We start from the raw sequence: 21,582 nt of genomic DNA on the forward strand, positions 1-21,582 counted from the left end.
TGATACTTGCAACTTTGATTTGCTATATTTCACTAATTTTAACTAAAACAGACAAGTATTAGTGCAATTTTAGCATGGCAAACATTGCATCTCCCCCTAATTCACTTTAGATATGTCTCTAGATACCTCTTGGAACGTTTTTTATGGATCTTTTCAAACATCTCTCTAGATTTCTCCGAGTTGTCAGCGTGGGCGGAAACCAGGGCGGTGAAATTTAATGTACGGGAAGTCAGTTTTGAGATAAGCCTACTACCGACTTCTGTAGCGCACACCCCTCCGCCTTCAATCTTAACTTGAACCTTCACCCCGACAAAACTCCTGCGGAAAAGACAAGCAGACAAAGCCCTTTTATTGAACGTCTTCCTACCAGACCCTTCGAATTATGACCAAGTCTGCAAATGGGGGAGCCGCCCTCTCCATCACGGTAGAGTTCACGTATCGTCACCTCTATGTCCCGAGATTGTTCAGTCAGAGTCCTAACTTGTTCTTTCTTGTAGCGGCGGCCTTGAATTATTATTTTCCAACGAGCGCAAGCACAATATCACGTTACCAGCTCAAATGGACGATGGGAGCCAACCAAATATCGCATACCTGGTCCGGTATCTGGTCGACAATGTGATGAAAGACCAGCGGCAGGAAATGTTTATCATGGAGGATAATGTGTACGTGGACTACAATGTCTGGATCAAACAAAAGCTGACAACTTGGAAAGCCGACCAGGTATTCTTGTGCTGATCAACGACGCCGATTGGGAACTTGAAGGCGAGGAGAAGTACGAACTTCAACAAGGAGATAATATTGTCTTTGTCTCGACGCTGCACGGAGGCTAGTCGATTGATTGGCCTATCTATTGTCAAAGCTATGGAGAAATATTTCGATGTCGTTAAGCACGCGGGTGCCGGTAACTATCGGCAAACCGAAGAGAAAGCACGTTCTAGACAACGTCTTCGACGTGTTGCTGTGAGATCCTCTCGGGCTCGCGAGGGGTCCGAACCCCGCTTGGAGTCCGGAATCCACTCCGAGGCGTCGCGGGGCCTTCAAGAGGGCTGCCTAGCCCTTGCATCGGGGAGACCCCTCCACTTGGGGGCACAGGAATCTTCAAGTCCTCAGGCGAGTCGGGGATGATCTCTTCTGGGAGACCGGGGATGTGAATACGCGAGGCCTCATTCTGGTAGCTCTCAGGGATTATCTGGACAAATATCAATTAGCCTATTAATCCCGAATCTATGCAGATTGCACCACAAGTATCATACCTCAATGATCTCATCCCGAGGAAATTGCAAGAACGGAATATCGGCGGCGTTACAAGCCATCAGGTAGCCATACAAGACCCTCAGGACACTTTCGTGGGCAATAATGAGCAGGTCGGTCTGCTCTCTTTCCAATTCCAGGATAATTGGTTCGAGGCGAACAGCGAGATCGTGATAGGACTATCAAGAACTTAGTTAGTAATGGGTTTCAGCCCCCGTCACAAGAGATCCATTACCTCTGCCCGGGGATACCGGTGGTGGTAAGGGTCAAGCTCATGCTTTGCAACCTCGTCGGGCCACTCGGCTCTAATCCGGCGCTCCGACATCTTCTCACAAACGCCGGGGTTGAGTTGGCTCATCTGAGACCGCTGTCGAACCTTGTATCCTTTTTCGTAGAGGTATTTGGCAGTTTCAACCGTTCGACGTCTCGTCGAAGTCCAGACCTTAAGTGATCGCAGTTCGTAGCCTGTCTCGCCTCGGTCAATCATAGCCTGTTTCTCTGATTCTCGATGGGCCAGCAGTCGCTCGGTCATCTTTTTGGCGTAATCTTCCCCTTGCTCAGACAGAGACGCATCAGCTTTGTAGGAATCGGCCTCCAGTGAAACACCGGCCTGGATGGCTGGTCAGTTCACTAGGTTCTCGCGGTGCAGAGAACAAAGTATCCTTACCCGCACAAAGTAGGTTCGTCTTGATTTGATATGAAGGTTCAGAAGGTAGAACACGATGCGGTTAGAGAGGTAGCCAAAGCTTCGGTTATTGACAATAAGTCGCTCGCCCGCGTTGATCATCTACACAGTGAGTATATGAGACTAGATAAGGCCGCCAAGGGTGCATACCTTGATGTAGTTTAAGTCCTTTTCGTCCATAGTTTGGAACTGGGGAATGCGGGAGGAGATGCGCGTTAAGTAATGTTGGACCGCATCTTCTGGCTTCCATGAGACATACTATGACAATGTCAGCTTCTCATGGCACTCAAGACAAGCATAGAGCATTCGTTGCCCTTACATCGGGGGACGAGATCTTGACCCTGCGAACGTTCTCTTCGATGATGCGTTCATCATCGCACCAGGATTCGATGAAGAGAGTCTGGGATTGCTTGCATTAGCTTCCTGAAGGATGTGACATGAAAATCCCAATATACCTCGATGTCATGCTTCGCAAATTCCTTCGCAAGAGAACGCCGCCCCGAGGCCAAGGGGTTCACAGCGTCGTAGATCGCAATCTGGCCCTTTTCATGATTCAAGAAATGATAAATATCCTCACGGCACTTTCTCACAATCTTTTGGCGGAGTAGGACAGATGATGCGGTTGCTTGATAATCTATCAGCACCGCCAATCCGGACGCCGTGGCAGTGCACTTACCGTTCACGTAAAAGTAATCATCGGGCATGTCCTCACCAAAGGGAATAGTAGCACGCCGGTAATCACCCAGATGGAAAATCCTGGTCTTGACTCCAAGCCTACCTCGCTTGTTAGCATTGGGTTCATGGCACGGCATTCGTGTGGGTGAAACGTATGACATACCATCGAAGGTACCGGGCTAAGGCTACAGAAATATGTCTATTTTGTATGACTTATATTAGTATGGGAAATGCAAAAGACTCTCGTGGTCAAGATAGACATACGTTTTGCCTCTTGCAGGCAACCCCACGGTGATAATCACGATTCGTCCCGAGTGAAAAAGGCGGCCAGATTCCGTGCTGTACAGCTGAGCCGGCGCTAGATCGGCCTTTTCCGGCAGGTCGTGAATAGCATCGACAAAAATGGAAGACTTGCGCCGAAATTGCGGCGAGTTGGCCACGATCTCTGCGGTTCTGATTGACGTCAGTTCCAAGTCCAGGGGCGGGACAGCTCTTCAAGCCGTTGCTTCCGGGCGACAGATCATGAGGGTGTAATTGGATTGGACCATCTCCAGGTATAAAGCCAGATATGTGACTTTGGTGACCCGGCAAGGAGTTGGGGGAGCCGGCTTACAGTAAGGTGTCCATGGTCGCGGGGGATGGTGGGACAGCAATGACGAAAGAGATCGATCCTCGGAATAGTTCAAAACGAGAGCTATACTGTCATCCCAGGTCTAGCACGACAACAGAAAGAAGATCCCGCCGACGGGCGAAGTCCTAGGTGGAAAGGGAAGTTGGAGGGAGACGAAAGCAGCGAAGCACTGGAGGCGGTATAGGCGATAACGGTGAATAGATATCGAGACGGGTGCCTCAAGGTGGATCCTTCCAGTAAATAAGGAAATGCACACACGTATGAAGTATTCGATCACTTTGGTTTCTTCTGAACAAACTCGGCAGTAGTTTCAATTTGAACCAATTACTCCCTTCTCAAACAAGTCGTTCAGTTCGGGTTGACTTCACCTACACTCAAACGCGTCCGAGAAGCTCCGGGTCTGCTTACCTAACATCCCGGCGGACGGGAAACACCAAAGACGCCGAGCGACTTTTTCACTGGAAAGCCTTCCAGCTCCGCTTCCTTCAAATCAACCCCCGACTCCCCGAGCGGATCATATACAGCCCTTCTTGCAATTTGACACGGTCTGCGACGCTTATTCGTCCCAGATTCCCCCGGGCTGGTCTCACCCTTACTTTCCCTTCTCCATTGTCCTTTTTCCGCGACGAACCTGTTGGCCGGCATCGCGTGACGACACCTTGCACCTTCGATAATTCGAATCCAAAACATCCAAAATGTCCGATCTCACATCATCCTTTTCCTTCCTCACGGAAAATCCCGCCGCCGCGGCGATCAAGGATGCATACACCTCGTTCTCCGAGCGGAGGGCGTTGCTCAACCTGCCCAACCCGGGCACCGTGGATAACATCGCGAGAGAGGTGCAGAAGGAGGTTCTGCTGTCCAACTTCATGTTCAGCGGTCTTCGCGCAGACCTGACCAAGGTCTTCGGCATGACCCCTCTCTTCCGTGTGTCGCATGCGTTCTCCATGGGCTCGTCCGGCAACCTGCCCCCGTACGCCTTCTCCGCCATGTACGGAAGCCCCAAGGTAAGCCTTCACAGTTCTTTCGAATCGATCTTGTTTCTCTCATCGGATTCAATTGCTTACTGAGATTCCGCTTTGCAATAGGTCTTCATGCAAGGTAACTTCGGAAGCGATGGCACCCTCTCTGCCGTCTACAACCACCGCTGGACCCAGGCTCTGGTCACCAAGGCCAACGCTCAGATTATGCCTGGGGCCACTCAGGGCCTGCTCCAGCTCGACAATGACTACACTGGCGATGATTTCTCTGCTTCCCTGAAGGCCTTCAACCCCTCCTGCCTCGAGGGCGGTCTGACCGGTATCTTTGTCGGTAGCTACCTCCAGTCCATCACTCCCAGCCTCGCTCTCGGTTTCGAGGCCATCTGGCAACGCCAGGGCCTGAACGCTCGTCCCGAAACTGCTCTGTCCTACTGCGCCAAGTACAAAGGAGACGACTGGATCGGTACCGCCCAGCTGCAGGCCCAGGGCACCTTTGCTGCCACCTACTGGCGCAAGCTGTCCGAGCGCGTCGAGGCCGGTGTCGACATGAACCTCCAATTTGCTCCCAACGCCGCCGCCATGATGATGGGTGGCCCCAGCCGCGATGGCACCACCGCTATCGGTGCCAAGTACGACTTCCGCGCCTCCACCTTCCGCGCCCAGGTCGACAGCGCCGGCAAGGTCAGCTGCCTTCTCGAGAAGCGCATCGCCATGCCCATCTCTCTGACTTTCGCTGGTGAGATTGACCAGGCTAAGGTATGATAAAGCCCCCTTTATGTTATCCGGTGATGTCTCGTGTAATCTGATACTGACTCGTGATCGTTGTACAGCAAACCGCCAAGGTCGGCCTTGCCGTCTCCCTTGAGATCGCCGGTGAGGAGTTGATGGAGCAGCAGGAGAAGGCCGACCCTGCCAGCATGGTCCCTCCTCCTTTCTAAGCTCCTGGCCCCGTCGCGAGTCCAACATCTCGAGTCCGATGCATATGACCCCCATCTCTCGAGCTAATCACCTTTCAACACCTCTGTTTTAGTAGTTCTTCGCTCCTCAATGATTGGAACGACGTGGCATTTCACTTCACTTCCCTTCCCTTCACTTCCCTCTCGGTTTATCCATTCGAAAACGGGTTGCTGGTGCAGGCGGCAGTTGTTTGGCGCCATGGAGATTCCAATATTTTTCCTGTATAGATTCACACTCCGTTTCCTTTGATCACCACCTCCACCTCCACACGATGCGCGCATCTCCGGCTATATTCGGTCCGTGATCCTGCGTTTTGTTTATCTTCCAAACTGGTTTTCCTTTCATGGCCATGTGTGTGGTCCGGATATGGCGAGGGTTTGTCAGGGGAGCTCTGGTTATGTTTTCGCATCATAGACGGACCAATGTAAAACAGACTTTGACCTTGATCGCATTTGTACTTTGTAAGGATATTGGGTACGCGGGATGGGTGAGCGGATATCTTTTCCGGCCTCTCGTAGACAACGTAAATATCATATCAGATGTACGCGATCTAATCTAGCACCTCGATCTGCAACCGTTTCCATCCGTACTTATTTCCCCATCGAAGGCTGCAGAATCACCTGACCCCATTACCCCCAGGCGGAGGCCGGTATTTAATCGGCGCGCGAGGCAACCGAAAAGAGGTACACGGTGGGCCTCGAGTGGGCTGCTGGAGAACCGCGCCCGCCAACGAAGCGTCAGAATACTCTGGAGTGCAGATGTGGGCATGGCCTCATGTAGCCTCTATATCGCATGGGAAGCAAACCGTTCCAACTTCGCCCCCACCCAACCAACCCTTCGTCCAAGTTGGTCGGTGAATACCGTCCAGTGCCTTACGGGTCCACCGGGGCTGAACTGTGTACAAAGGGTACACTACTATAATACTACAGTATTACATAGCCCGTCAACATTTACCGCGGTCAGATCAACAGGTCAACGGGTCAACGGGTCAACGGGTCAACATGTCAACAATTTATCGCTATACTCCGTACCGTTGGGGTAAAAGGTGAGCCACAAAAGGGCGGCTGGCACCGCACGCCGTGACTCTCCCACGCCTGACATCATCCATTGACCCAATTCCGTCGACCTGCATTGGCATCAAATGCGATGTGCTGCGGGGACCGAATAATGAACGGGAGCTTGGAGCAGGTCTCAACATTTACAGTTTGAGGGCGGGGGCCCGAGACCCTCCCCCCTCGGAGCCACGTCCAATCGTCGCCGATTCTTCGTCGTCTACGCGGTAATTCTCGTTTCCTCGAAATTGAATGTGGGTAGTGTCCACCCGTATCTGAAGCCCGTTGGGCTGGTTTCAAGTCGGCAATTTTTGGGTTGGAAATTGTGTGGTTTCAGTTCGAATCTCATTTGTCTACCGTCCCGAATATTAGGGCTCACTACCGCTCCCCGACCGGCACGGTCGTGTAGTACCAGTCGGGACCTCTCCTGGGTCGGGTAAATCCCTCTGCCGAAAAAAAAAAGAAAAGAAGAAAAAAAGAGGTCAAAAATGGGAGACGGCTACGGTATCTCAGGTCTTCATTATTCATTGTTTATACTGCAACCAAGGGGGGGGGGGAAGGGAAAGCGTGACGGGAGGGTTGGGCCGGGCTCCACGTCTAAGAAACAAATGCCCAACATGCCAATCGGTAATATGCTTGGGCTGCATATCGGAGCAGGTATGATTTGGATCGTCATTGAGATGGCAGATCGCCCGTTCCGACTCAATGGGAGGCACAACGGTCAATGGAGAATGAAACAATTCGGCTCCCAACCTCGGGCACGCAGCCAATGAGCCGCGCGGGATTCATGTTTCGCATGTTTCTCATGTTTCGCATATTTCCGTGCATTCCTCGCCAACACGAGAAGGGGAAATTATCTCGCGGTTCGACCTCCGTGGGGAACGGCGAGGTTATGAGATATCAAACCCACGTGTCTGACATCGAAGGGACATGGAATGTCGTGCCTTGCTTTCTACTCGGGCATTCCCCTTAATTTTACATGATCGTGCAGGATGCATAGTCGACCTCACTGTCAGGAACGGTCGTGGGTCTAAGCGAGGCATGTACAGTGGGAAGAGTCCACCCGTGAACCAGGAGGAGGAGATTACATAGAATCCAAGGCAGAATCTCGGGCCCGAAGACCCGGACCTGCCAGATTCTGGTCGAGAATCACGTCACTAAGAATTGGGATGACAGCGTTGGGGGGCTGTCCGCATGACAGACGTGTGGCGAGTCCGGTCTGGTGATGTCGATCTACGGCTGTGGTACAGTTTGCGCACAACCCTCGGAGAGGAGGGGCGCTAAGGTACAGTAGGTAACTAAGAATAATCATCGAGTCGGAGAGGCGGTCACGATACGGCGTATCTTGGGGAAACGGCGAGCAGGTCGGATGTATTTACGCCGTCATACAAGGCCCGCCGTGCAGCCCTTGGCCGTCGATAGCTTCGTAGCTTCTCAACGTCGACCTTTTCAGCCAGGTGCATCAGGCCGCAGCTCCCAGCTCCCAGCTTCCAACCCTCAAGTCGAGGCCGAGGAAAAGAACAGAGCTCGCAGACCGACCTCAACGTCCGGCCCGAGTTTAGCCTCATTGGCCGATCTTTCTCTCGAAAGCTGCGATCTGTGAGAAATGACCACGATCAGGGGCAAAGCGTCAGGAACCACATTCCCGAGCCCCTTTGAACGGAAAAAGCAAAAAATAAGAACGAAGGTCAAGCCTCGTTCCACTTTTGTGCCCACTGCGATCTGGGGGGGCTAGATCTCGAGTGGACGTCAAGAATCCCGGATGCAGCACGGGACCACGGCTGGAATCCCAATCGCTCGGAGCTGGGGGGCTGAGAAAAGACTTGACCCTGGCTGCACATGCCAAGGGAAACCTTGCACCTGGGATCGACGAGCCGGTATCTCGCATGGCCTGGAGTCAATACACTGACCTTGACAAGAGGGAGCTAGGAGAGAGCTGGGAGCTGGGAGCTGGGAGCTGGGAGCTGGGAGCTGGGAGCCGGATAGAAACCATAAAAAGGCATGGAAGGCCACGGAGCACGCGGTGGCCCAAGCTTCCCAAGTCAGCTGGACTCGATGACATCGTGGTCACGAGGGGATCACGAGGGAACCAATGACTGCGGTTCCTGGGAAAAATCACGGTTGGTCACCCGACGTTGACGGGACTCGCGGAAGAAACCAGAGTCTCGATCTATCTCTATCTCCTTCGCTTTCGGTCTGGCTGCTGGTATCCCGCGTATATTGATATTGATATATTTAGATATAGATATATTTTCTGAACGTACCCGGCCCCGTTCGTCGCGGAGATTCCGTACACCGCTGGCATGTATTGGTGAATACGCCAATCCCGGTCCGATGATATCACACTCCGCCCGTAAAGTAACCGTACCGTATTCGTTATCCACTCGTCACGGCTGTTTCGAGAGGCAAAAAAGAACCTTGGAATTGAATGAGGGTTTTGAGGAGAGGGAGGGGGGGGAGGAGGGGGAAATAGAAGAAAGACGGGGGACAAGGGAAATCGAGAGATCAGATCCAGGACTGAAAAAGAAGATGGTCTCTATAAAGCTGCATGGCATTTTCATGATTTGATTTCCCATCGTTTCCCATTGGGAGTCGGGTTGCCTTTTTTCCCGCCCCTCTCTTTTTTTTTCGCGTGCCTTTCCACACGACATCCCATACCCATATTTCCATTTCCCCCGTTTCCCCCGTAAGACACCCGCAAAGGGGAGGTTTCCTGGTTCCCATCAACGTCACCTCCGGCTCGCCCTGAGAACCAACCCGCCCAGTTTTACTTACTTTACTGAACCTTGCCCGCCTTTGATTTCCTCCTTATTGGTTCACTACTTTCCTTTGCTCTATTCGCCCACTTTCTTCCCTTTCCCTTCCCCTACTACCTCCGTACTCTCGACCTTCCTTCCTGGAGCATTCTTGGCACTTCTGCCGTTTCTTCTGAACTCGCCCCATCGGACCTTCCGCCCTCCCCCCTCCCCTCCCCTCCCCTCCTCCGATCCGAAGCTACTCCACCGCATTTATCGACTACCCTCTGCCCAAAACGGATTCTCTCTCTTTACACCTTTAGTATCAACTCCCTCCCTCCCACCATGTCACAGAGTCGGCCGGGGCTGTTCCCGAGTTTGCGCATGGGTGGTAAGAAACCCCCCCCTCTCCGTCCGCCAATTGTCGTGTCCCACTAACCCTACCCCTCCCGCGCAGAGGTCATCCGTGAAAAGGTCCAAGATGGCCTGACCGGCGAGCACAAGGAGATCTCGTACACCCAGTGCAAGATAGTTGGCAATGGGTCCTTCGGCGTGGTGTTTCAGACCAAGATGGCCCCCAGCGGCGAGGACGCCGCCATCAAGAGAGTCCTCCAGGACAAGCGTTTCAAGGTGAGAAGAGGCGGCTTCACCGGCAAGTGGTGATACTAACCTACCTCGTCTCCCCGTAGAACCGTGAGCTTCAGATCATGCGGATCGTGCGCCATCCCAACATCGTCGAGCTGAAGGCCTTCTACTACTCCAACGGCGACAGGGTAAGGTGTAACGAGTTCCCGCTGCGTACCTCCCCGACTGACTCCGTCCTCGTGACTTGCAGAAAGATGAAGTGTACCTCAACCTGGTACTCGAGTACGTCCCGGAAACCGTGTATCGCGCATCTCGCTATTTCAACAAGTTGAAGACGACGATGCCCATGCTGGAGGTCAAGCTCTACATCTACCAGTTGTTCCGGTCGCTCGCCTACATCCACTCACAAGGCATCTGCCACCGCGACATCAAGCCTCAGAATCTTCTCCTGGACCCCAATACCGGCATCTTGAAGCTTTGCGATTTCGGCTCCGCCAAGATTCTCATCGAAAATGAACCTAATGTCTCCTACATTTGCTCCCGCTACTACCGGGCCCCGGAGTTGATCTTCGGTGCCACCAACTACACAACAAAGATCGGTACGTTCCTCTCCCTGAAACCTGTCCGAATCAACGGACTAACCCGATGCTAGATGTGTGGTCGACCGGTTGCGTGATGGCCGAGCTGATGCTGGGGCAACCCCTCTTCCCTGGTGAATCCGGCATTGACCAGCTGGTGGAGATCATCAAGGTGCTTGGCACCCCGACTCGGGAGCAGATTCGCACGATGAACCCCAATTACATGGAGCACAAGTTCCCTCAGATCAAGCCGCATCCCTTCAACAAGGTTTGTATCCTCTCTGGCCGCCCCACGAAATCGCCGGTGCCTCTCATGCTAATACCCGACCAGGTCTTCCGCAAGGCTCCCCCGGAGGCCATTGATCTCATCTCTGCCCTTCTGGAGTACACCCCTACTCAGCGGTTGTCGGCGATCGAGGCTATGTGCCACCCATTCTTCGATGAACTTCGGGATCCCAACACCCGGTTACCCGACTCTCGTCATCACAACAACCCCTCCAAGGATATGCCCCAGCTCTTCGACTTCTCGCGGCATGGTAAGTCAATGCGGGCGAATTCTCGCCGTATTCTGAATGCTGACCTGACCCCCTCTCTCTAGAACTTTCGATCGCTCCTCAACTGAACGACCAGCTGGTTCCCCCTCACGCTCGCCCGGCTCTCGAGGCCCAGGGTCTCGATATCAACAACTTCAAGCCCCTCTCCAAGGAGGAGATGATGGCTCACCTCGATTGAGCGGACGACTGCCGCCTCAGCGAGGAACATTGTCTGTTCGTAGTGCGTTCCGCACGGTGCTGAGAATTCGATGACCTACCGACCCCGAGGATGTTTTGGTGTTAAGAGTGGGCTCTGAATGGGAGCACGGGCTCTGCTGTGTTATGCCTTTTTGAACCAGCGGGGCATTGGCGGAACTGCATCGGGGCTATAAGGGGGGAAGAATGGGCAAACGTGGTCAACATTCTTTCTCACGGAGAACCGGATTCGAGTGGGGAGAGGCTGATGATTGTCACGCAACGGTGGGAGGTCATAGCCTGGAGTTTATTATTTTGAGGTGTCTGCGACAACTCTTGGGAGGAAAAAGTGATACCCTTTCTGTGCAAGTCTGCCTTTTCCGGGACTGAAGACTGCATGGCTTCATCGGTCGAGGGGGAGAAACCTGCAGAGCAAGCCGATCTCGACTCGGGACATCTGAAATGCATCACCGTCCGAGAGGCTTTCCTTTCCATCTTCGAGGGGTCTGGAGCCACGCGGTTCTCCCTGTCGTTGACTTCCTTCGACCTGCAGCGCTAGAAACCCTGTTCTTTTCTCTTTTTTTTTTTTTTTTTTCTCTTTCGTCCCCTGTGCGTCATTTTGCTTTTCGTCCTGTCTTTTTTTTCAATGTCATTGTCCTGGTTCATCGGGGCTCGGCTGGTTCCTGGTCTTCTTCCCGACTTGCCGGCGATGAGCTACATATCCCAATTCTGAAGCAGACGGTTTCTTTGTTCTTTTGTTTCTGACTTGTAGATGCATGTGTCTCGTATTGTAGGTCGTGATTTTTTTGAAATTGGATTCTGGAGACGAGAGCTGAGTGGTCGGGGCTACCTTCTCTCTACGATGGAATATATACTCTCGGAATTGTCTCTCCAACTGTCCCAGTGAATTGATCTCGCGTACATCGATGGGTTTAGACATGAGGAAAAAATTGTCTAGAAGACGTGAACCAAGTATGCTTAGAAAGAAGTTCAAGTCATTGACTCCACGGTATCAAGATACGCAATTGAACATGCCTCCCCCTACAAATTGCTAACAATTGAGCAAGTCAAACCAAAAAGGTGCTGACTGCTACGAATCCAACAATCCCGTACAAAGTCAAAACGGTCGCAGGGGCCCGGGTCGGAAATTCCACCCTTCCGAGCTGCCAGGCCCCTTCAAGCTCCGGTTCTCTTGGACTTCACTTCGACCTTCCCCCGTGCAACCTCCCATTGTCAATCCAACCTTTGATGCGCAATGGCTGACTACGAGCGCCGGAATTCTAACTACCGTGGAGGTGGCGGGCGCAAGCGGCGCTACCGAGGTGAGAACTACGTTGTGAACTTCCGATGCGTGCGCGCGTAGCTGACCAGCCAATTTGCAGATGACGAGGACTACGATCGCCGCCCTCAACGACGCAGATACGAGGAGCCTCTATTTGTTCAGGTTCGCCGCCAGCTCCTGACGCTTGCCGAATCGGTACGACCCTCCCTTCTACGCGCATTCTGTTCCCGTGGACATTGGGTTTGGAGACTAATGCTGAAGGATGACACTGTAGGCTGCTCGGCGAGTCGAGGATGATATCGTGGGAATCGCGAAGACGGTGGCGGAGAATTACGAAGATGAAGAGCTGCGCGACACCTTCATCAACATTTCCCTTGACCTGTGCGTGTGGATCTTGATTCTTTCGCCTCCGAGGCGCAGACTGACAATTGACCCCATTGCAGTGTTCTTGAGCAGCCGATGAAAATCCCATTTGTCGCCGCAGCGACTTTGGCCGCGCAAAACCTGAAGCCGGAGCTTGGGGCGGAAATGTTGAGCAAGGCGAGCATTGCGTTGCAAAGATACATCGATTCGGGATCATGGCGCGAGACCAAGCTTCTCCTTCGCTTTTTGGGTGGATTGCAGTCGGCATTTGAAGGCGATGGCATTTTCCCGCTTTTGGAGGAGCTGTTCGCTCGTGCGGTCGATCTTCAAACCACGTCCTCGGAAGATGTAAGTGATGCGCCTTGGTTTGACCGCAGCTTCGCTCTAACGCAATTGAACATAGTTGCTCGGACTGGAGCTCGTCAAGATCATTCTGTTCACGATTCCCTACGTGATGTCCTCGCCTGCCACCGGTTTCGAGTCCCAGGCAAACGCACTCCTTGAGAAAACGGACATCATTGCGTCTACTCCACACGCCCTGGTCGACTTGGTGAACACATTTAGTCCTGATGAGAACAAAGAAGCGGCTGGACCCAGTGTGATCAGCTTGCTCCAAGGCCAGCTTCAGGCTGAAGCCGGCAAGGGCTGGGAGCTGAAGTGTCTTCCGCGCCCATGGAAGGACGTTCAAGAACGGGAACCTGACGAGCAGAAGCCTTTCGACGTAGTTACCAAGGTTCCTTTCCCGCAAATCACCGTCCCGAACCCTGTCCCGAACGGCGCTCGGCCTCTCTTCCCGGAGGTTTACATCTCCGTGTACGCCAACCAAGAGGTGGATACCGTGCCTCCCACCTCAGACATCTCTTCCTCACTCTTGAGAGAGGCGTTGGTGGACACTATCAACCTTCTTGATTTCAACCGTGTCGCCACAGCCAAGTACCTGATCGATGTTGACTGCTACTACACGCCCGGCATCTTCGTTAAGCGCGCAACGCCGTTTGACCGCATGCGGGAAATGGCTGGTGAGCTGCAGGCGTGGAAGCCGGAAGACGTCGCGGTGGATGCCGTGTTTTCACAACTATATCAGTTGCCAACACCGGAGCACAAGCTTGTGTATTTCCATTCTGTTCTGACCGAATGCTGCAAGATCGCCCCGGCGGCTATCGCCCCTAGCTTGGGCCGTGCCATCCGATTCTTGTATAATAACCTGGAGACCATGGACCTGGAGCTGAGCAATCGCTTCTTGGATTGGTTCGCCCACCACTTGAGCAACTTCGGCTTCACATGGAAATGGAGCGAATGGTAAGTTGCAATCTGTTGCAGCGGAACGTGATGTTGCGGACTCTGACCACCTTGCAGGGTTGACGATCTTGAACTCCCTGCCATCCACCCGAAGATGGCATTTATACACGGCGCTCTGGATAAAGAGATTCGTCTCAGCTTTGCCCAGCGCATCAAGGGTACTCTCCTGGAGCCCTATATCCCGTTGATCACGGAGGGCAAGGAAAAGGACACCCCTGAGTTCAAGTATATGTCGGATAGTAAGTTGAGCGTTTGCCAGTCTTGCGCATCTCTTCGGTACTAATTAGATCTGCAGCCACCCCGTACTCCAAGGAAGGACAGGAACTCATGCAGCTTATCCGAAAGAAGGCGACTGACGAGGAAATTGAGCCAGTCATCGCAGCTATCGAGGAGCAGGCCCAAGGCTTGGGAGTGGAAGATCCCAAGGTTCCCTCAACCGATGCTCTTGTGACATCAATTTGCTTCGTGGGATCCAAGTCGCTCTCGCACGTTCTGTCCTGCATTGAACGGAACAAGGACCGACTGCTCGCCATTGGATCAGCCTCCCAGCAAGCCCGTTGCCAGATCATCACCTCCGTCATGGAGTACTGGGCGGACCAGCCGGGTATTGCCATCAATATCATTGACAAGCTACTTAACTACACCATCCTTAGCCCCCTCTCCGTCCTCGAGTGGGCCCTGATTGAGTCCATGGCCGCTGGCACCATCCTTTCCAAGTCCTACATCTTCGAAATGATCTCCGCCACCGTCGGCAAGGTCACCAACCGCATGCGCCAGATCGTTGCAGCCCGCACGCAGCCGGGTCTGTATGAGCCGCAGCTGAGCGTCCTGGACGAGACCCTTGCTCGCGAGCGGGCCGATATGCAGGCCCTTTTCAAATTTATTGAGGATTCCATCGTCTCCGTCGCCGCTGGCAGCAACGACGAAATGATGGAGCGTGGTGATGGCAGCGGTGATTTGCCGGAAGACGCTATCATTCGCCAATGGGGCCGTCGCTGGCTCCGAGTCTTCCGACGGAAGGCGGCCGTCGAGGAAGCATTCATCAACGACGCGCTTGCTAATGCCACCCCCGTTGGAACGACCGCTCCGGCCGAGACTGAAGCTGCTGATGCAGACATTAAGATTGCTGATGCCGATGATCAATAGAAGGGGTGGATGGACGGAAGCATTTAGGAGGACAGCCTTTTCCTCATGGGGTATCTTCCCGGTTTCTTTTGAGCCCTTGTGGCACTGCTTGATCTACTCATGGGATGTGGTGGGGCGGGTTTCGATTTGTCCTACTTTTAAATGTACACTACCGATTTTCTGAGCGCGGCGTACCTCTCAGGCCATAAAAATTCAAGAAAAAAAAAGGGGGGTTCCTAGTGAGTCGTTAGTCCCGTTCGCCGTAACCTGCTGGGTTTGAACTCGAAGCTCATACTGGGGGACATAGTTTGACATTTAAAGAGATGTTAACAAAGATATCTTGGAATAAATGCTAACATGTCTAAGAAAACGCTCAAAGAACAGGTCTAAAAAAAATGCACAGGAAGAGATTCGGAGGGAATAATATGTAGGCCTGCTTTACGATATCTCCTTGATTCGCCTGTAGATGGCGTATTTGTGTAGTTATTGTAATTAGGGCAGCCACGGCAAGCCCAAAAAAATAAAAAAGACGAAATGATTATTATCCACGGTTGAGAAGGAACGGTTTGCCCGAGACCCTTTTGTTGAAAATCATCATACAATCATCCCCCCACACTGAAGTGCTCCTCCAAGCCAGGTAGAATACAACCAAGAGAAGAAAACAAAATCAAACCCTTGTGACTTCATAGGAATACGTAAACCCCGTAAAAACACTTGCTGGAAACCCGATCTCGTTTTCCAAGTTTTATATATCACTCCACATAGTTTATAGGAATCATGGAGGCCGTCATGGCCCCCTTCGTTCCATGTAGTACGGTCCGGATTCATCCCCGTCACTGCTTGATCCACCCGTGTACATTGACACACTATCTTCGTAACTGCCCCGGCGGGAGTGGATATCCTCCTCTGACTCTAGAGAAGCCATCCGTCGCATGTGGTCGCCCGCCGCGGCAGAACGTTGTACAGCGCCGATACGCCGGTCCTTGCCTCGTCCCTTGATGCCCTTGTTGCTATTCTTGTATAGATTGGCGAAATATACCCACATATCTTGTTCCTCTGCGTTGGCAGGTCCGATCTCTTCAGAGAAACGTTTCGTTAACAGTCCGAGGGTTCTGGCGTGGAACTTATTCTGGTGCGACTAAACGAGAAACGAGATGTTTCAGTACTCTGTATATTGGCCTGGTAGACTGGTTGTCTCATACCTTGAGGTTACCCAGCTGGGTAAAATGCTTGCCACAGTCGTCTAGGCGGCATTTGAAGGGCTTCGTATTCATGTGGGTAATGATATGGGCGCGAACGTTGCCGCGCTGGGCGAAGCGCTTGTGGCAGATCTCACAGGAGAAAGGTTTTTCGCCCGTGTGACGGCGTTGATGAGTCTGTGCAGTGGGTGAGCTTCGTCCGGTCCAAGTGCCATAGCATGGGAGCGTTTCCGGATCCTGCTTACCTTCAGGTTGCCTAGCTGCGAGAAGCGCTGCCCACACCCGGGTTCCTCGCAGAACTGTTCGTTCTGTCAGCACACGTCTCACTTCGTTTCATCCATACTACTCACAAATGGCTTGTCCCCTGTATGTGCTCGTGTATGGATATCCAGATGTGTCTTTTGAGCAAAGCTCTTGCCACAATCTGGCACATGGCAAGTATATTTGCGCTTCCTGCCAGATCGAGACAACTGACCTTCGTTGGTCATCATGCAACGTGGCGGGGTCACGGGATAGCTATGATATCCTGGAGAAGGGAGGTGTTGGAGGGGAGGTAGGGACTGTTGCACGGGCGACGAGCCTGGTCGGGCCTGAATGGCCTTCATCAGGACATCGACTCCCGTGGAGAAGTCGGACTCGACGTCTTGTTCCTTACCCGGAGAGTCCGTGGACACCGTTGGACCTCCATAGCGTGGGCTAGCAGCGTGTTCAACCTTGACGACTTGGCTGATGGCATTTTTGGCCGGACGAATGTCCGGAAGAGACTGCGACTGCTCGGGTACCAAGCGTGCAGGAGAGCTCAGCGGCTGCCCCACGAGGTAGTGGTACGGCGTGGGCTGGGTTAAGGAACCATAGTTGTATGCGGCGGACGTTGGTGCCTGGTATGGCAGTGAGAAGGATGGTGTATTGGGATGCGAATAGTAAGGGTATAGGGGTGCATCCATGGGCCGACGATGAGCAAAAGCGCCCACAGGGTGACCATGGAAGTCGAAGGGCACCGGCTCTGCAGACTCCATTGCCGTTCTTTTGAACCCGAGGCTGGAAGCTGAGTCTCAACCTGAATCCCGGGAATCCCACCTGTATGGGATGACTTCCTGGAATGATTTTGGTTCTGGCCGTAAGAGTCAGGTTGCTTTTGAGGGGATATCAAAGTGGGCGTGATTCCAGGGCCGGGGTTCTATATAGTAGGAGTATAATTGAGATTGGGATTGACTAGTGGTGATCACCCGCCCCCAAGATGTATACCGTCATGTAATTCAGGTATCCGTATGACATTTCCCAGGGGAGACGAGTTCGAGGCCGAAGGTGCATGGACGATCAGGGATTCAGGGATCATGGATGAGGCGACCTGAAATCCCCACTCGCATGGACGCATCATCTTTTTCAGTGTCACAGCCTTCACTTCACCGGTTTGGATACTAGTGTGTTATTAGTGATTGAAAATGACAGGGGGTGCGGGGGAAAAGGGAATTTCGGTGTGAGTAGTACAGAGAGATGGGAATACCAGCAGCCGCGACTGGCGACCTGAATTTCTCGCACTTCTGGACTTTCTCCTGCTCTTTCCAACCTCGCCCATCTACTCTTTACTCTCTTATTCCCCTTTCCCCTCATTTCTTCATTTCTCTCCTTCATTCTTCTTCATTCTTTCATTCTCTCATCCCCCCCCCTCCCTCTTTGTTCACAAAAACAAATAATCGGGTGCATCACCTCGAGGGCGGGCCGGGCCTTGGGGCTTTCAAAGTGGACTGATCTGCAGTCGAGTAAGCCGACGCTGATTGGGGCTCACCCAGATGCGCCCGCCCGATAGTCGCCAATAGCGTCCGATCTTCGCCCATCGAATATCCATGCTAGCCGCCCATGGCCCCGGAAATTCTGGCCGATCGGGTTTCAGCTCGATCTCCCGATCCTCACCGTGCATGGGCTGGTGTCTTGCTCATTGCGCTTCCCGGCCTCGCTCCCTGCACGTCGTGCAGTCAGGAGGCGTCGACCGATCCATGTTCCTGCAGGGATCGGGACTGGGCGCGAACTCTTGCCTCAATGGGAGACTGACTTGAGCGTAACGAGCGTGGCAGCATGCGAACCAGATGTGCCAAATGTGCCAGATGTGCCAAATGTGTACCTGCGGAGAGGGGATCCACTGGTCCCGACAAATCCCATGGGATCGCCTGTCACTCCGTATTATACGGGGTTACATACTGATCGACTCATGGCTGGGCCCCTTTAATGGTCCCAAAACTCGACAGGTCACGAGCCTTGGTCCCACCACGACAACATAAGAGGCTTTGTGGCGATTCAGACGGACAGGGGTACCTTTGCCGGGTCCCCAGAACACCGGTCCCCTGTGCTACGTGAAAACTTGGGTCCTCCTTTACCTATGGACAGTTGCATTTGGGGTGCGAAAGTGCATTATTCAAGATGGAACAGAAAGAAACCGACAAATTCGAACATAGCAGCCCAACCCGGCGGCAAATGAATCCAAAGCAATAGAAGGGAGAATGAAAAAAAAAAAAAACAACGCATTGCGCCAAGGCATCCCGCACCCTTTTACCGAGGAGCGTAGTTCGAGTATCTTAAAAAGCGGGTCAGTTGCCTGTCAAAAGAGTGTTAGGAAATCCAATCTTACCTCCAGATCCGTGCACGCATGTCTCCACTGCCGGTTGCGAAAAGATTGCCGGTGGGAGCGGGGGCAACCGAGATAACTGTTCCGCGGAGAATTAGCAAATGCTGATCAGTGCGTCGACCATTGATCGGCGGACACTCACCGGAATTCTTGTGGCCCTGCAGCATCATCTGGGCGTTGCCGGTAACCGGATCCCAGAATTGGACACCGCGGTCCTTTGAACCACTCATCACCCATTGGCCATCGGGGGTCAGGCACACGCTGAGCACAAAGTCCTGAAGCCATGTCAGTAACATTACAATTGCTTGGTGTCGGAGTTGAAAACAAACCTTGTGGCCCTCGAATGTTCGAACGCACTTGCCGCCCTTGACGCCGCTATGGGGGTGCATGCCCCGCGGGACAGTGAGCTCCCACAGCTTGATGGTCTTGTCGAGACTGCCGCTGACTAGGTCGCGGCCGTTGGGCGCAAAGGCAACTGAGTATACGCTGTCCTTGTGGCCGTCCGGGTTCTCCAAGCGCTCCACCAAGTATCCGGTGGTGGTATCCCACACGCGTACGCTCTTGTCAAGCGATCCGGCCGCAACGTAGTGACCATCGGGAGACATGGCCACCGTGGTGACGCCGTCTTCGATACTGAGGGTATAGACGAGCTTGCCGTCCAAGATATCCCAGAGACGTACGGTCTTGTCGCCACTACCCGAGGCAATGTAACGACCGTTGCCGGCAAAGTCTAGGGAGTAGATATCTTGCTCGTGGCCGGTGAAGATGTGCTTGATAGTGCGATTGGCGATATCCCAGACCTAAATTCCGTCGCAGCAATTCGTTAATGGTCATTCTCCTACCGGAGCAGCGGTCTGGGGGACCGAACTTACCCGAATCTGCTTGTCCTCCGCGCCGGTAGCCAGGTACTTGCCGTCGGGGCTGAAGCAGACGCTGCGGATGTACAGATCGCCGTCCTTGTCGACATTCTCATCCTGCAGCGTCGCGACGGTCTGACCAGTGCTCACATCGAAGATCTGCGCAGAGCGATTACATCCCGTTGCGAGATACTTGCCGTCACGGCTGAAACGAACACAGCATACAACGCTGTCGTGGCTGAGGTGGTGCACCAACTCGACATCCAGCACGCGCTGCACCTCTGGGTTGAACACGGCGTACCAATCCTGGCCCTCACGCTTCTGAGACGCGGGTAGGTCCTCGGGGTTCCAATTGGCAAGCATGTTACCGATGCGCTCCGTGCGAACGAGGGAAGACTGGTTCGGCGGCGTGGGGCGAGGGATCTGAGGCGAGGCACGGGGATCCGGATAGGCGAGCTGAGTCTGCTGAGGAGTGGCAGGGCCCGGGGCGGCACGACGGCCCTTACCAGGGCCTGGGGATGCGGTAGGAGGGGGCGGGGGACCGTAGCCTAAGGGACGAAGAATCAACGTGTCAGCAAATCGGCGGCGGTTCCCAACTCAAACGCACATACCGTTCACAGCAGCACCAGGCGGATATCCCCCAAAAGAGCTCTGCGGGGGTTGTGGCGCACCGGGCTGGGTGGCCGGGGCAGGCTGTTGAAGGGTATGCTGGGAATGCTGCTGATCCTGGGAGGGGGGGAGGGGCAAGACCGGGACCACTACCTCCTTGGTTGGCCATGATGCCACCGAATAAGTTGCTGGGGCCGTGGCCTAGAGAAGGCGGTTGCGCCTGAGGGCCCGTGTGCTGCGCGGGCGCGATGTGAGAGGCGACGGGTTGAACACCACGCGACTCGAGCTCGTGTCGCAACATGCGGATCTCGGTTTCGTAGCTATAATGAGCGAAACGTGTTAGATTGAGATGACATCGAGGAAAGAGGGGGGAAGTTCACGTACTCCTGCTTCATCTTGATCTGGGTCTGCTCCAGCTGATACACCTTCTGGCGGATCATCTCCATCTCCTGGAGCTGCCCGGTTACTGCGTGATCTGTCAGTTAGATAACATTTCAGCGAGGTTCGCGACCCAGTGAGCCGCAGCCATAGATGGACTGGCGACACTTGAACGGTAGGGGGAGTCTCCCCATTGTGTGAGGAGGCAGGAAGAAAGATGGGCAGGGCATCGACCGGAGAGACATACACTGGTGCTCATATTCACCGGTACTCCGCGTTTGGGTCTCGAACTCCTGGCGCAGTTGATCCAGCAACTCCGTCAGGCGGGAGTTGGGGGCGGGCACCATCCCGCGATGTGTGTTGTACATTGCGATTCGATGATTCAGATGATGATTTCAAAGATTGGCAGTAGACGCTGTAAAGACGGCAGCTTCGGGAAGATCAAAAATCGGTCAAAGTCGAGACAGCGACAGCTCGCGACAGAGGATCGCAGCTTAGCTAGGGACTCAAATGACAACTTGAAGCGGCGATGCTGCTTGGTGGAAAACACCACGCAGCTAGCCACAGCAATGAAGCCGAATGAGTGTAATGATTAGGGCGGGGGGTGGAGGCTCAAAGTCGAGATGGGGAGAAGGAAGAGGCTGGCTGACGGGAGCGGGAAGGTTGGGGGGGGGGAATTGGCGGCTGCCGTTAACGCGGGAAGCGAGGAAGTAGGCGAGAAGCGCAGGGGGGTTTGGTGCCTCAGGGTGGATTCAGTCGGGAGAAGTGGATGATGATGACTGATGATGACTGGAAGGAGCAAGGTACTCCCGTTTGCAGGGACCCGGGCCCAGATCGCCTTTGAAGAGCCTTTTTCCCATGAGACTTGGATCTACGCTAGGGGCCGGCGGTTGGGGTACCCCTGAGTACGGTGGGTGCAGCCCTGCGGCCTTGTTGCCCGGTAATTGGGGTGTCGATATTGATGCCTGGAATGTCGGGCATCCAGCCCCTGGA

General features: G+C 53.6%; 7 protein-coding genes across 7 annotated transcripts; 4 read left to right on the plus strand and 3 right to left on the minus strand.

Moving 5' to 3' along the window:
- Window positions 1–382: 382 nt before the first annotated feature.
- On the plus strand, window positions 383–830 carry N7498_004917 (ubiquitin-related modifier 1; the record flags this gene model as incomplete). The annotated part of the gene is made up of 3 exons (XM_058451979.1): window positions 383–435; window positions 498–662; window positions 713–830. The coding sequence occupies 3 exons, from the start codon at window positions 383–385 to the stop codon at window positions 828–830; spliced, it is 336 nt and encodes a 111-aa protein (XP_058308517.1).
- A 104-nt stretch (window positions 831–934) lies between these two features.
- N7498_004918 (bifunctional fructose-2,6-bisphosphate 2-phosphatase/6-phosphofructo-2-kinase) lies at window positions 935–3,238 on the minus strand (the record flags this gene model as incomplete). The annotated part of the gene is made up of 11 exons (XM_058451980.1): window positions 935–1,189; window positions 1,254–1,430; window positions 1,487–1,861; window positions 1,919–2,038; window positions 2,087–2,194; window positions 2,256–2,336; window positions 2,392–2,561; window positions 2,613–2,710; window positions 2,775–2,810; window positions 2,876–3,064; window positions 3,225–3,238. The coding sequence occupies 11 exons, from the start codon at window positions 3,236–3,238 to the stop codon at window positions 935–937; spliced, it is 1,623 nt and encodes a 540-aa protein (XP_058308518.1).
- Window positions 3,239–3,628: 390 nt separating this feature from the next.
- Window positions 3,629–5,269, plus strand: tom40 (TOM complex pore protein TOM40). The gene is made up of 3 exons (XM_058451981.1): window positions 3,629–4,249; window positions 4,331–4,978; window positions 5,053–5,269. The coding sequence occupies exons 1-3, from the start codon at window positions 3,938–3,940 to the stop codon at window positions 5,158–5,160; spliced, it is 1,068 nt and encodes a 355-aa protein (XP_058308519.1). The 5' UTR covers window positions 3,629–3,937; the 3' UTR covers window positions 5,161–5,269.
- Window positions 5,270–9,311: 4,042 nt separating this feature from the next.
- N7498_004920 (GSK family serine/threonine-protein kinase) lies at window positions 9,312–10,861 on the plus strand (the record flags this gene model as incomplete). Its single annotated transcript, XM_058451982.1, has 7 exons — window positions 9,312–9,357; window positions 9,424–9,596; window positions 9,656–9,739; window positions 9,802–10,150; window positions 10,204–10,397; window positions 10,461–10,665; window positions 10,728–10,861. The coding sequence occupies 7 exons, from the start codon at window positions 9,312–9,314 to the stop codon at window positions 10,859–10,861; spliced, it is 1,185 nt and encodes a 394-aa protein (XP_058308520.1).
- A 1,210-nt stretch (window positions 10,862–12,071) lies between these two features.
- N7498_004921 (NCBP1 family protein) lies at window positions 12,072–14,947 on the plus strand (the record flags this gene model as incomplete). The annotated part of the gene is made up of 7 exons (XM_058451983.1): window positions 12,072–12,179; window positions 12,240–12,334; window positions 12,414–12,520; window positions 12,583–12,850; window positions 12,906–13,801; window positions 13,859–14,040; window positions 14,097–14,947. The coding sequence occupies exons 1-7, from the start codon at window positions 12,113–12,115 to the stop codon at window positions 14,945–14,947; spliced, it is 2,466 nt and encodes an 821-aa protein (XP_058308521.1). The 5' UTR covers window positions 12,072–12,112.
- Window positions 14,948–15,713: 766 nt separating this feature from the next.
- Window positions 15,714–17,141, minus strand: N7498_004922 (C2H2-type zinc finger protein; the record flags this gene model as incomplete). Its single annotated transcript, XM_058451984.1, has 5 exons — window positions 15,714–16,064; window positions 16,129–16,302; window positions 16,371–16,424; window positions 16,476–16,549; window positions 16,601–17,141. The coding sequence occupies 5 exons, from the start codon at window positions 17,139–17,141 to the stop codon at window positions 15,714–15,716; spliced, it is 1,194 nt and encodes a 397-aa protein (XP_058308522.1).
- A 1,488-nt stretch (window positions 17,142–18,629) lies between these two features.
- On the minus strand, window positions 18,630–21,200 carry rcoA (uncharacterized protein). The gene is made up of 8 exons (XM_058451985.1): window positions 20,837–21,200; window positions 20,596–20,677; window positions 20,206–20,531; window positions 19,618–20,150; window positions 19,075–19,545; window positions 18,888–19,020; window positions 18,749–18,824; window positions 18,630–18,694 (listed from the first exon to the last, which is right to left on the minus strand). The coding sequence occupies exons 1-8, from the start codon at window positions 20,955–20,957 to the stop codon at window positions 18,670–18,672; spliced, it is 1,767 nt and encodes a 588-aa protein (XP_058308523.1). The 5' UTR covers window positions 20,958–21,200; the 3' UTR covers window positions 18,630–18,669.
- Window positions 21,201–21,582: the final 382 nt, after the last annotated feature.

The sequence above is a fragment of the Penicillium cinerascens genome (assembly GCF_028974065.1).
Source record: "Penicillium cinerascens strain IBT 15544 chromosome Unknown contig_5_segment0_segment0, whole genome shotgun sequence".
Taxonomy (NCBI): domain Eukaryota; kingdom Fungi; phylum Ascomycota; class Eurotiomycetes; order Eurotiales; family Aspergillaceae; genus Penicillium; species Penicillium cinerascens.